At 46.8% G+C, this 12,895-nt stretch overlaps 5 protein-coding genes across 5 annotated transcripts; 3 read left to right on the forward strand and 2 right to left on the reverse strand.

The window, feature by feature from the left end:
• The first annotated feature begins 275 nt into the window (after positions 1–275).
• Positions 276–1,994, forward strand: GGS22DRAFT_149834 (putative elongation factor 1-beta). The gene is made up of 5 exons (XM_047959203.1): positions 276–466; positions 584–623; positions 925–1,304; positions 1,362–1,570; positions 1,625–1,994. Exons 1-5 carry the CDS (start codon positions 427–429, stop codon positions 1,643–1,645), a joined length of 690 nt encoding a protein of 229 aa, XP_047823867.1. The 5' UTR covers positions 276–426; the 3' UTR covers positions 1,646–1,994.
• Positions 1,995–4,573, reverse strand: GGS22DRAFT_149837 (AICARFT/IMPCHase bienzyme). Its single transcript, XM_047959204.1, has 3 exons — positions 4,027–4,573; positions 2,492–3,971; positions 1,995–2,430 (listed from the first exon to the last, which is right to left on the reverse strand). The coding sequence occupies exons 1-3, from the start codon at positions 4,173–4,175 to the stop codon at positions 2,275–2,277; spliced, it is 1,785 nt and encodes a 594-aa protein (XP_047823868.1). The 5' UTR covers positions 4,176–4,573; the 3' UTR covers positions 1,995–2,274.
• On the forward strand, positions 4,547–5,673 carry GGS22DRAFT_7369 (DNA replication complex GINS protein PSF1). Its single transcript, XM_047967956.1, has 3 exons — positions 4,547–4,753; positions 4,811–5,346; positions 5,409–5,673. The coding sequence occupies exons 1-3, from the start codon at positions 4,727–4,729 to the stop codon at positions 5,500–5,502; spliced, it is 657 nt and encodes a 218-aa protein (XP_047823869.1). The 5' UTR covers positions 4,547–4,726; the 3' UTR covers positions 5,503–5,673.
• Positions 5,674–7,534: 1,861 nt separating this feature from the next.
• On the forward strand, positions 7,535–11,515 carry GGS22DRAFT_7453 (sulfate transporter family protein). The gene is made up of 6 exons (XM_047967987.1): positions 7,535–8,167; positions 8,238–8,918; positions 8,975–9,117; positions 9,169–9,712; positions 9,768–10,201; positions 10,260–11,515. Exons 1-6 carry the CDS (start codon positions 7,948–7,950, stop codon positions 11,454–11,456), a joined length of 3,219 nt encoding a protein of 1,072 aa, XP_047823870.1. The 5' UTR covers positions 7,535–7,947; the 3' UTR covers positions 11,457–11,515.
• A 171-nt stretch (positions 11,516–11,686) lies between these two features.
• GGS22DRAFT_149844 (emp24/gp25L/p24 family/GOLD-domain-containing protein) lies at positions 11,687–12,805 on the reverse strand (the record flags this gene model as incomplete). The annotated part of the gene is made up of 3 exons (XM_047959205.1): positions 12,481–12,805; positions 12,203–12,410; positions 11,687–12,139 (listed from the first exon to the last, which is right to left on the reverse strand). Coding segments are annotated over exons 1-3 (604 nt in total), but the record flags the coding sequence as incomplete, so codon positions are not given.
• Between the last annotated feature and the right edge of the window lie 90 nt (positions 12,806–12,895).

Consider the following 12,895-nt stretch of genomic DNA (forward strand, 5'->3'; position numbering starts at 1 on the left):
TGCTTCTAAATTCTAACATTTTAACGCTCCGGTCTTCAAGCTCCAGTTATTGTTGTTATCGATTAGGATCTACGATAAGATAGTAAACCAGGCATCATGTACCTACATGTATATAGTGGCGAATCGTGGCGTCAATTGGGTTGTTTGCAATCTAGCCGTTGCTTAAGGGGACCGTGTACCTTTTGGGCAGGCAGATTGGGTGGTGGGGTGGGGGGTAATTGTGGCTGGTTACCGGGTGATTTGGGGCCACCCTTCTCGAAAAATTTCAAAATAACGAGTCCCGCCATATTCAACCCCACCTTACAACATTCTTCCTATTTTCTTCTCACCAGCTTTCAATTCTTCCAAGATACCCCGAGATCTCTTCTACGGACTCTCTTCCTTCATTTACCATTTACCATTTGATCTCTACTTTAGTCGGATAAAATGGGTTTCACAGATCTTCTCACCGAGGCTGGTCTAGCCAGTATGTTTCTCTTTCTCAATCACTTTCTAAATCACGTCCTTGCCGCGGGGTCGAGATATACCAGGATCTGTTGACTGGGCATCATCTGAATTTTGGCTGTGGCTAACGACGATCTAGTTCTTAACGGCTGGTTGACTACCCGATCATACGTCACTGGGTAAGTCATATTTTATTTATCGTCTTCGTCATTAGGACACGAGCGCCGTTGTTAAGTGCGACGCCTTGATGTAACGGTTTTTCGCGCCTTCGTATACGAAAAGCCCCCTATGAGCCCAAATACCCCTTACCATGATGAGAAACATTGGTCCGTGTTTCTGAGCAGACTCAAGACCTGTTAATGAGGACATATACAATAGCACTCTGTGCATCTCTGATCTTACCGACTACCTACCGGTTTTCTAAATTCTACCACATAATTCTCCGAAATACGTGAAGGATTCTGAACTGACTCATAAAAGTTACGCTCCTTCGCAGGCCGATGTCGCCGTCTTCAAGGCCATCAAGTCTGCTCCTGAGTCCGCCAAGTACCCCAACGCCGCGAGATGGTATAAGCACATCGCCTCATTCGAGGACGAATTCGCCACTTTGCCGGGTGATGCCTCTAAGCCCTACAGCGTTTACGGCCCCGACGAGACCGCTGCCACCCTAAACCCTGCCAAGGCACCTGCTGCTGAGGAAGAGGAAGATGATGTCGACCTATTCGGTAGTGACGATGAGGAAGAGGATGCCGAGGCTGTTCGTGTCCGTGAGGAGCGTCTAGCCGCCTACAAGGCGAAGAAGGACGCTAAGCCCAAGACCATTGCTAAGTCTGTTGTCACACTAGACGTCAAGCCCTGGGGTATGGTTACACAAAGTCATCCAATACCATATTTCTAGTGCTAACAGATATTCTTAGATGATGAGACCGATATGGCTGCCCTGGAGGCCGCTGTTCGTGGAATCGAGAAGGATGGTCTAGTCTGGGGTGCCTCCAAGCTGGTGCCTGTCGGTTTCGGTATCAAGAAGCTCCAAATCAACCTTGTCATTGAGGACGAGAAGATCTCCCTTAGCGACCTAGAGGAAGAGATCCAAACATTCGAGGACTTTGTCCAGTCTACTGATATCGTGAGTTTTCACCCCGTCAAATCTCCTTGTTCAATGCGCTAATTCCGTAAATAGGCCGCCATGCAGAAGTTGTAAACTTCTTCTACTAGGAGCTAGGGTCGCCGTTCCAACACTCAATACATGATAACGACTTCATAGCCACGAAGAAAGGCTAACGATTGTGATGAGGTTGGGCGGACAACATGATATCGGGAAAACACTCTCGCAAGATGAAATTCCGTAGAGGCCAGAAGGCATAGGATTGAGATGCTAATAATAGAGGCTTCCCCGAATCAACATTTTGACTTATTTATCTCTATATCGTGGCGATGCAGTATAATTATGAACTTCAATACTATCCTAACCCGATGATAGAAAAAGGGGGGTTGATATGGCTTGGTGTTGCAATATTACTATGAGAGCAAGATTTACGTGGATTTATCACATCTATTTCATAATTTGCTAGAGTCGTGCATCGATATACTACTAGCTAGTTTGGAAACATCGATTGATTGTACAAAAAAATCACACTCCTAGATCAAGAGTTCCTCCTACCCACTTGCCCCCTGTCATACATATATCCCGCGGGTATCTACACTCCCATTGTTAGCTGGATATTTGATTTTCTGGTTCTCCCTTCCTTTTTGGTTTTCTCTATCCCAGCCACGACCTTCCATCCGTTATGTTAAATAATCCACGCCATTTTATCATACGACATCCCCTTTTTAGTGGTGGAAGAGTCGGATGTTCTGCTCGACGAAGACGATACCGAGCTTCTCAGCCGTCTCGTAAACAGCACCATCATTTTGACTACCGCCGGGGGCCGCGATGTACTTGGCACCGGATCTGTGCGCACGATAGATGTTGTCTACGAAGGGGAACTGTTGGATAAGGTTAGCAGGTTATTCAACGAAAGATAAAACTAATGGGGAGAGAACTCACGAAAGCATCGCTGGAGACGGCAACCTCTCCTAGCTTGCTAAGCCAATCATTGCGCTCTTCTTCTGTGAAGGCAGCCGGCACCTCGTCGAAGACCGCTTCAAATTGCTCTCGTTCCGATCCGCCCTTTGGTAACTCGCCGCTGACCAGTAGGTCGATGGCATTGCTCTTGTCGGGTCGCTTAGTGCCTTTCTTCCACTTAATACCTAGAACACGGGGGTGGAAGCGCAACCACCAGTTATCGGCCTTATCGCCCGCTAGACGAGTACAATGGATACGAGACTGTTGGCCTGCTCCAAGACCAATAACTTGTCCGTCCTTCGCATAGCACACCGAGTTGCTCTGCGTGTACTTGAGGGCGATCGTAGCGACGGTCAAATCCCTAGCAGCAGATTCCGAAAGCGCAAAATCCTTCGGAGTAATGGTACGAGTAAAAGAAGCCGGAGAAATCACCACATCGTTGCGATGCTGGGTGAGGGTAACGCCGTACACGGTTCTAAACTCGGTCGGGTCGGGCTGATACTCGGGATCCATTTGAAGTACGAGGTACTTGCCTCCCTTCTTTTTCTTGAGGATCTCAAAGGCCGCATCTTCGTATCCGGGAGCAATGACACCATCAGAGACCTCCTTAGAGATGATGCTAGCGGTAGGAACATCCACTACATCGCTAAGAGCAATGATATCTCCGAAGCTGCTCATTCGGTCGGCTCCTCGAGCTCGAGCATACGCCTGGGCAAGCCCTGAAGTCTCAATTCCCTGAATATCATCAACAAAGTAGACCTTACGCTCCTCGGCGCTTAGAGGAACGCCAATGGCAGCACCTGCGGGCGAGACGTGCTTGAAACTAGCAGCCGCAGGCTTTCCGAGCGTGGCCTTCAATTCCTTCACTAGAGGCCAGCTGTTCAAAGCATCAAGAAGGTTGATGTAGCCGGGGGCTCCATTAAGAACCTTGAATGGTATGTTGTTTGATGACACATACGCCGCAGCGGGCTTTTGGTGGGGATTGGCGCCATATCGAAGAGGCAAGTATTGTTGGCCCTCGCCAGCATATCGTGAACGGAAGAAGCCAGAGATGTGGGCATCGTAATCGGCTGTGTGCTCGAACGCCTTGAGGGCATATCTATTACGGCTTGCCTCCTTAATCTCTCCACTTTCGAGTTCCTTTAAGAACTCAGCATAATCGTTCGGGTCGCTAAGGATCGTCACGCGAGCATGGTTCTTGGCAGCTGCACGGATCAGTGTAACGCCTCCAATGTCAATCTCTTCTACGGCTTCGGGAACAGTGACATTGGGCTTGGAGATCGTATCCTTGAATGGGTATAGGTTGCAAATGACATAGTCGACCTTGCTGATACTTTGCTCAGCAAGATCTTTCTCGTCAGAAGCTAGGTTACGTGCGAGGATACCAGCATGGACAGCCGGGTGAAGGGTCTTGACTCTTCCGGCGAGCATTTCTGGGGCCTTTGTGATAGCTGAGATATCTCTTCTCTAGGTCAGCCTCGAGAATACATAATATTGTAGATCGTAGGCCATCTTACTCGACTGGGAATCCAGACTCGCGAATCATCTTAGCTGTACCTCCGGATGCAAGAATTCGCACATTCTGCTGCACGAGACCCTTAGCTAGATCCAACAATCCAGTCTTATCAAAGACGGAGAGGATAGCAATTCTCTGAGATTCCGACATGGCGACGTATTTAACTTGTCTTTAGCGCGCTTCAATGTGAGTAAGAGAAGAGTTGCAATAGAGCAATGGATCTATTCACAAGTCGACAATATAACTTCAATTAGTTTACCGGAGTGGTCAAACTAGAAGTGGTATCGGTTACCTTTGACAACGACTGGCCTCGAGCATCAATTATTCGTCTCAGCGAGATATAATTGACGTCGTTACACGATACCCAGAGAGGTAGAGCTTGAGAAAAATAAAATTTCGAAGCTCATAGCGGGGTTATCGATTTCGAAATCGACCCCACTAACCCCTCGGTCGACAAAGTACCTAACTTGTATCCGTACAAGACCCCACCATCTGGAACGATCCTTCTTCCCAATACTTAGCCCCGCCTCTTGTATAGAAACTGCGATAGAAACGCGTCTAAGCAGCTACTATACGCGTCGTTCAATGCGTCGATACTTCTTTAATTTTTAGCTTCTCATTTATTCATGGTTCATGACAAACAATTATAAGGATCATTTCAATCCTCAGGCCCGAGTGAGCGACAGTCGTTCTGGTTCAAAATGTATGGTGATTTGGGCAATAAGCTTGTGAGTATCCATATCGGATATTGTTCGACCTTGTGAACTAGAACTCAATTGAATCAGGTCCAACACGCAAAACGAACTCAGAACTTGACACACTTACCGCCATATCAAACAGAACTGGTCCGTGCTGTTGCACGAGAAGTTCGAGATCTAGATAAAGATGTGGCGGACATGCTAGAACCGTTCCAGGGTTCATTTAATCCAGCCGAGGAACCAGCTACGGCCTGCACACTGCTTGTAAACCATTTATCAATGCGGAGAAATAAACGTTGTCTACTCGCTTATCACCGAACCCGAACGGACAGGCTGGAAGAGCTTGTCTGGAAAGGCTACGACGTGGTTGATCTTGCCGGACAACAAGTTAAGGACGGTCCGGGCGGAATGGCTAACGCGTCGGGTATGGGGGCTGGTAATGGTGGCACAAGCAGTTTGAGCCCGCAAGAGGAAGATTACGTGCGCCAATATAGCGATCTGCTAGCTGCATACAAAGGTCAATGGACAGATATTGATCTTACCGGCAGTCTCGAACCGCCTCGTGATCTATTCATTGACGTGCGAGTGTTGAAAGACGCCGGGGAAATTCAAACCGAATATGGGTAAGATTGTTCCCTCCAAAATAAAGGTAACAATAGGAATTTCTGCTCATGCATCTTCGCAGCGCCATCACACTCACCAAGAACAGCCAGTTTTATGTTAGGCAGGGCGATGTCGAACGACTCATCGCTCAGGGTTATCTCCAAAAGCTGAGTTGAGGGGACCTGCCGTTAGCCGTGACCATCTATATTTAAAACGCGTTCCTACATACCTACCTACAATACAATGTAGGTGGTGGAGATTGGCCATATCCAGCCATCTGTTGAACCGGAGGAGGACGGATTGGTGTTGTATTACTGGGCTTCCGATCCGGCAACTCCTATAAATGGTTAGATCGAAGCGCAGAGCCATCGCGGCGGCATAGGGTAGTTCCCCGGAAGCTTATTTGCATGTTGGTCGCCTAGCAACATGTATGCAAAAATGGCCCTATCCCGGTTATGTTGTGACAAACTCGATTTGCAAATTCTGACAAAATTCAATCACAAAAAAAGAGGCGCATATGACGATCGAATGCGGGCGGTACGACGGAGTGCGTGACCTTCCGTCAGAGACCCAATCATTGACGAGACTGCGCCAAACTCCCCAAGTTTTCTGCCACATACCATTAATCGGGCTGATCGGGATGCAAAAAATGTGGTTATATGTCCGGGGAAACTCAATGCACATCAAAGAGAGGGGGTTTTACGTGGCCTAGAGTGGAATGATTTAGCTTGGCCTTCATCCGAAGCGAATAAACAACCCGATCTACTCAACACAAACAATACCTAACTCCTCATATGCTGTAGTCGCACGGCAAGGGATTCAGTAGCTCAATAGACATAAATGGTGATGGGTTACATATGGAAATATGCATCCTAATTGGTGCATCCCAGCCACCCAGCTAGCAATACATAACAAGGCGCCAGGACAACTGAACCAAACGGAATACAGCACTGGGCGCGCTGGCCATCGGGGCCATCGGTTGGAGTTCGATATTTGCGGGGGCGAATAGGAGCATTCTATGTGGAGAATAGTTGGAGGCTCCCAGGAATATTCAACTTCACACCTGACGACAAAAGGTTTTATGGGTATGTGTCTCATAGGCAAGCTAGCGGCAGGCAGGCAGGCAGGCAGGTTGTCAGGCTGTCAGGTTGTGTACATACATGTATTAACCGCGCTGCGTGAGCGAGGGCCGTCCCGTTCGAATAAGCTCCGCGATGAGAATTGACGAATGCCAGAGCTTTATGGTACGTAATCGACCACACGGTGAGAAATTGACGTTCAACCATCCTGCCATCCTGCTGTGACCGTGGAAGAGCCGAGGGCCGCAGAGGCGTCAAGTACGGAGGGAATTGCCAATATGCATGTCTATCACGCAAGGGTGTTGTCTCGAAACGCAATTGAAATAATATAGTTACCTATTTTTGCAGGTCATATTTTCGTCGCTGCCTTGGTAGGTCACTAGATTGAATCCTCATACTATGTTCAACATGAACAATCTTAGCAGTTGATTTTCAGGGCTTTAGCCTTCTTATACTCATTGAAACTGAGTAGAACTTGAGTTGAGACCGGAGAGTGAAGAATCAAATATAAAAATTAAAATAACAAACCATCCACAGACCCACTTTGTCTCAGATTCATTGCCATGAAGGTTCTTAGTACCGTAGCTACTATGTACTAATAATGAATATTAGATCGTATCCGCAGTTGGAATGCGTGGCTTGGGGCTTGATGCATCATGCAGCCCAGAAATTTCAGGATCCTTAGAGCTAATGAATTTATAGGATCATAGGTGAGGGGTCATATACCTATCTAGGTATTCAATCATATTCGAAACCGAATCTCCTCTTGTTGACCGTACTACGAAAGTACGGTAGATGGTAACAGCGTCCGGTCTGCCGGTCTGCCAGTCTGCCATTTGAGAATGTCGTGTACACATATCCATATACGATCCGTGACACAAAAATATTACTATGCAACGGTTCAGCCTTATCCAATTAGATTATTAATAGGAATCGACGAGGTACACAGGTAGTATTTCGTACCTAAGTTCAGGTCCAATGTTTAGTTCGCCACCAATAATATTTCAGCGCCTTTCTAGAATCGGAGATGCCCCTCCAGATCCCTGTCGATTAAGCGCAGACCACATGCTAGAGGAACTACGTACGTTGGAAGGCGCTGCTAAATACCCGTTAGAGTTAGCAGCAACGAGGCAGATAACGTTAAATTCCTTGGAAGCTACCTAGGTCAGCTAGGTATATCTCGTGAGGTTCTAGATTTTAGTCTAGAATTTACCTGGGTAGATCCTCTCGTTATCATCGAACAATCTTTGCTGTTTCTAACAATTTCATTTTTTCACTCTCATGCACCGTTCTTCAATTCAATCCTACTATACCGTACATCATATGCAAGCCGTATAGTGCTTTGGCTTCTTGTCGCGGTCTATATTGGCTGTTGTATGACAATCGTAGTCCGACTCAGTCACTCGCTAACAGTCAACCGCCATAAGACATACGACCGGAACCTTGGTGGCTACCGCTGCTTTATTCGAATAAACGCGCATCACAACCAGCTCTCGATGTATATATCCAGCGTAGAAAGCTAACGGACGCTCGGCCATCGATATGGCGGCTTCATCTTTTGGCTTTTCCTCTTGGAGGGGAAGATCCTCTTCTATTACTTCTCAGTCAGAAATAACGGATGTACATGAGCAAACACTCAACCCAAACCAAGCTTCGCAGTTAACGATAACCGATACTCGACCGCTCTCATCCTCTCTAAACTCTTATAATTATAGGGAGCCCACCAGGTCGTTTGTTCCAGGCTCGGTTAGAGACCATCTTTGTAAGGTCTTCCTTGCATTATCATCATAATGTTTGATATTGTTATTGTTTGTAACTAACTCTCTATGTAGCGCCCGTAGATAGTGCTGGTTTTGCTCGAAGTGTCCGTGAGGACACGGCCGAACTCGCTTCATATGTTCTATCAGACAAGAAAGATAGGTTGAGCACGTCATTCCTACATCGAATATCGTCTACTTCGTCCCACCAAAGCCTCGACCAGCATGAATCCCCGGACTCGCAAATGCCAGATGCAGGCACTATAGATGAGCTTCCTGAACCACCTTCACCAGAATTTAGGACAGAGGACGAACCCGACTCAGGACCCTCAGCGCTCACAACTATGCTTCGACGCTCTCCTCCCCAATCTCCATGCGATCCGAACGTTGGAAGTAATGTAACTCCATATAATGGACAATTATCGTCGACGAGTCTATCCCAATCTAGCCCAAGCAATGGGGTGTCGGAGAGTACTCCGCTACTTAGGGCGTTGCCATGTAGGCCCGATTCTCCAGGCAGTACTACTGAGGTTGACGACATAGAAAGTCAAAAACCGAAGATAGGACCCTGGAGGTCATCGTCAGGGATATTTGGTAGTGGTATTCAAGGCAAGCTTCGTTCCATCAGGGGCATTGCCAACCCAAAGACTTGGGATAAGAAAGTCATCTTCCAGAGTGTTGTGATGGATCCGATACACTGTTTGCCAGCTGTTATTGTTGGGCTTCTACTAAACATACTTGATGCCCTGTCTTATGGTGTGTAACCATCGAGAGCCTGCCCAATGCTTTACCGGATCTAACTATGTGTTTAGGAATGATTCTATTTCCATTAGGCAATCCGGTCTTCTCAAGTCTCGGACCGGCAGGAATATCTATATTCTATGTTAGCACAATTGTTTCGCAGCTGACCTTCTCAACTGGTAGTCTATTCCGTGGCGGCATTGGGTCGGAATTAGTAAGATCTATCTATACTTTAGTATTCACAAACTCTTACTAACTCATTCAGATCGAAGTCGTCCCCTTCTTTCATAATATGGCGACCACAATAACAGCGACGGTAGGCGAGGATAAGCCCGACGCGGTCATCGCTACCACGATAACTTCTTTTGCTATTAGCTCTATGCTGACTGGCGTTGTCTTCTATCTCATGGGAAAGTTCAGATTAGGTTATGTTGTTGGTTTTATCCCTCGCCATATTTTAATTGGATGTATTGGCGGCGTCGGTTGGTTCCTTGTCGCGACGGGCTTCGAGGTGTCGGCACGCCTAGAGGAATTCAATTACGATCTCGACACTGGCCGAAGATTGATTCAATCGGATACTCTCCCATTATGGCTTATCCCTCTTGCTTTGGCTATAATCCTTTTCAGTCTCCAGAGGAAGATCACCTCGAAGTATTTCTTGCCTATCTACATTCTATGTGTGCCAATATTCTTCTATTTCTTCGTATTTTCGATAGATAGTCTGGACCCCGAGAATCTAAGGCAAGCTGGATGGATATTCCAAGCACCCGAAGCTGGAGAACCATGGTGGTACTTTTGGACACTCTATAGTGAGCCCCCATTATCTCTTCCTAAGTCGGGTCTGTTACTAATTCGCATCGAAAGAGTTCAATCTAGTTCATTGGGGAGCGGTTCTCGAGACCTCGGGGGCTATGTTTGCTTTAACTTTCTTCAGCGTGCTTCATGTTCCTATCAATGTCCCTGCCTTGGCTCAAATTTCCGGAGAAGATCATCTTGATCTAGATCATGAGTTGAAACTACACGGTTACTCCAACTTCCTCTCTGGATGTGTTGGTAGCATCCAAAACTATTTGGTTTTTGCAAATACCTTGTTATTTATGAGGTCAGGTGGCGATAGCCGTCTGGCGGGTTTCATGTTAGCAGGACTCACGTTCGGCGTCATGACGATAGGTCCTGTTATTATTGGTTATATCCCCGTTATGGTTGTCGGCACTTTGATTTTTGTTCTTGGATTTGAGCTGTTGATGGACGCTCTTATATCACCAAGGCGTAAACTTAAACTATTGGAATATTTAACGGTAAGTTATGATTTATTCTTATTTCTACATGGCTAAAACTAACGCGAGTCGATTGCAGATCGTGGTTATAGTTCTTACCATGGGAATCTATGACTTTGTTGTTGGTATCTTCGTTGGTATAATTCTTGCATTTGTTTCTGCCATTCTTCACGCATCTCAAGTCTCGGCTATTCGAGCAACATATACAGGAGACCAAGTTGGCTCCATGGTTAGGCGGAATCCGTCGCAGCATCATTACCTCCATGAAGTTGGTAGCCAGACATACGTCATCAAATTATCTGGTTTCCTGTTCTTTGGCACCATTGTTGGTGTCGAAGAGAAGATTCGAAGCTTGATATCTGATAATGTTTTCACGGAGCATCCGATCAAATTTGTGATCGTTGACTTATGGCATGTCACGGGCATCGATTACTCGGCAGCTGAAGGATTTAAGACTATCAATCGCCTGCTTTATGGAAAAGGAGTTCATCTTCTCGTTAGCGGGAAGGATGCGGAAAGTAAACTTGGCCGGGATCTGAGGGCTGTTGGATTGGGATCTGACGGGCCTGAAGTCATGTTTATGCCTGATCTGAATTCAGCCCTGGAAAGCTGTGAGAATGAGCAGCTGAAGACATTCTATGCTCGCCAGGAAGCTTTGAGGATCTCTCGACCAGCACCTTCCAACAACCTTGATGTACCTAACAAGGGTCAATTTGGCCAGCCGTTTGATATCCTATCTCAATCTCCAAGGAGAGATCATCTCGACCGAGCGGCAAGAAACGTGCTGAACCAGCAAGAAATGAGACGATCGACGAGATGGCAAAACATCAGCGAACCCCTACGACTGATGCTTCAGGTCTTCTATGATCTGAGTGATAAGAACGAGGATTTCTGGTTCCGCGCAAAACCATACTTCGTCCGGAAGGAGTATTCTGCTGGTACTGTGATATACCAACGCGGCGAAACCGCCAATGGCTTCTATCTCTTGGAGAGAGGTGAGCTGAGGGCTGATTATGAGACGCCTCAAGGCCGCTTATCCGAGCCAATTGTCCAAGGCACGACGTGCGGCGAGCTGCCGTTCTTTTCGGAGACGAACCGGACAGCGACTGTGGTTGCTGTTAAAGACTGTGTTGTTTGGGTCATGGATACGGAAAAATGGGAGAAACTCCAGAGCGAGGAGAGCGAAGTCGCTCAGGAACTATTGAGGATTTCACTGAAGCTTACTAGCGAACGAATGGATGCCATGACGAAGTATATTTCCGCGGTGGGTAATTAGAAAGGGTAATGACGCAGGAAGAGTAGAGAAAATATGTTTATACGTAAATAATCACGAAGATATATCAATAATCATATACCGTTTCTGAAATATGAACAGCTATTCCTTTTGGCAGTGATGCTCGATGACTGTGGAATTAGCCTGTTTCACCCACGACCTTTATTGAAATTGCATGCCTCGTAGTACGTTAATTATTATCATGTTCTATAACGTAGAAGGCAACATATAGCTTCACTTGGAAGTTGGTTAATTCGCAATAGCACTTCTAATAAACAGCCATCCCAATAGCCGGATTTGAACCTGGTAATTGCGGATGACGTGTTAATGTCTTCTTATTGTTGTACAAATGTACAAGACGTTCTACTTCGTGAACATCTGCCCATACTTTTAGAGTCCACCATGTCAATATGAATCCATGATACGCCAGACTACCCAGAACCAAGAAGGTAATTGAACTATTCCGCCTCCTAGCCCAACTTATACTACCCGCTTGACCTCGAAGAACCTTCGTAGCCACCATACCTGGAATAGGGACTCGCCTACCACGACGCCAATAACAAACAGATTCCACCACTTGACTCTGCTATTCGTGCTCTCGGCGGTGTTGCGGTGGGTACGTTCTCGGACAACGATGTAGGATTGCTCGTCACGGACTTGGTCGACTAGTTCGGAAAGTTGCTTGACTAGGGGTTTGTTAGTCACTTATTCATCCCATGTTAACTTGGAAGCAATGGAGCAACACATACTCTCTTTTTCTAACGGGTCTTGGGGAGCTTCGTCCTCGGCGACATATACTATGCCATGAACATTGAACGAGACCTCCTTGCTGTTGGAACCCCAGTGCTCGTTGCCGAAGCAGTAGAGGAACTTGCCGTCATGCTTAGCCGTGAAAGAGTGATCGCCGTTCGAAACGTCCTTTTGGAAGGTCTCGTATTGACCCATGGGATTTGTGATCTGTAGTCGCAAGATACGTAAGTCACTTGTGTTCGCACCTAATCTTGGTTTTGCGGATAGCTTGCCATACCCAGAAGTCAATGTCAAGGTTTCCAGCTCCTCCAAATTCTCTATCGCCAGTCTGGAAGGTGACCGTCATGACATCGTCCTTGTGCAGTTCCTCGTGGAAGCATTCGCGACCGTGTGCGGGAAGCTGGATGTTGTGGCCTAGCGCAGCTTTCAGGAAGCCAGCGGCCAATAACAGGGTCGTAGTCGAGAATAACATGATGTCCCCTCGACGACGAGAAGCTCAATGCGGATCGATTGAGTTTAATTACGTAGTTGTAGGTGGTACCAAGTATTGATTTTGTCGCGTAAGACTTTATTCAAGTCTTCAAGCTTCTGAGGCTTCGAGTTGGACACTTTGGCGATTGCCAAGGGGGTGAATCTGGTGGATCTAAGTGGTTAGCTCGACATGGTTTAGCGCGTTATCCTTGAGTTACAAA

Source organism: Annulohypoxylon maeteangense (assembly GCF_022496945.1).
Source record: "Annulohypoxylon maeteangense strain CBS 123835 unplaced genomic scaffold GGS22scaffold_1, whole genome shotgun sequence".
In the NCBI taxonomy this organism is placed as follows: domain Eukaryota; kingdom Fungi; phylum Ascomycota; class Sordariomycetes; order Xylariales; family Hypoxylaceae; genus Annulohypoxylon; species Annulohypoxylon maeteangense.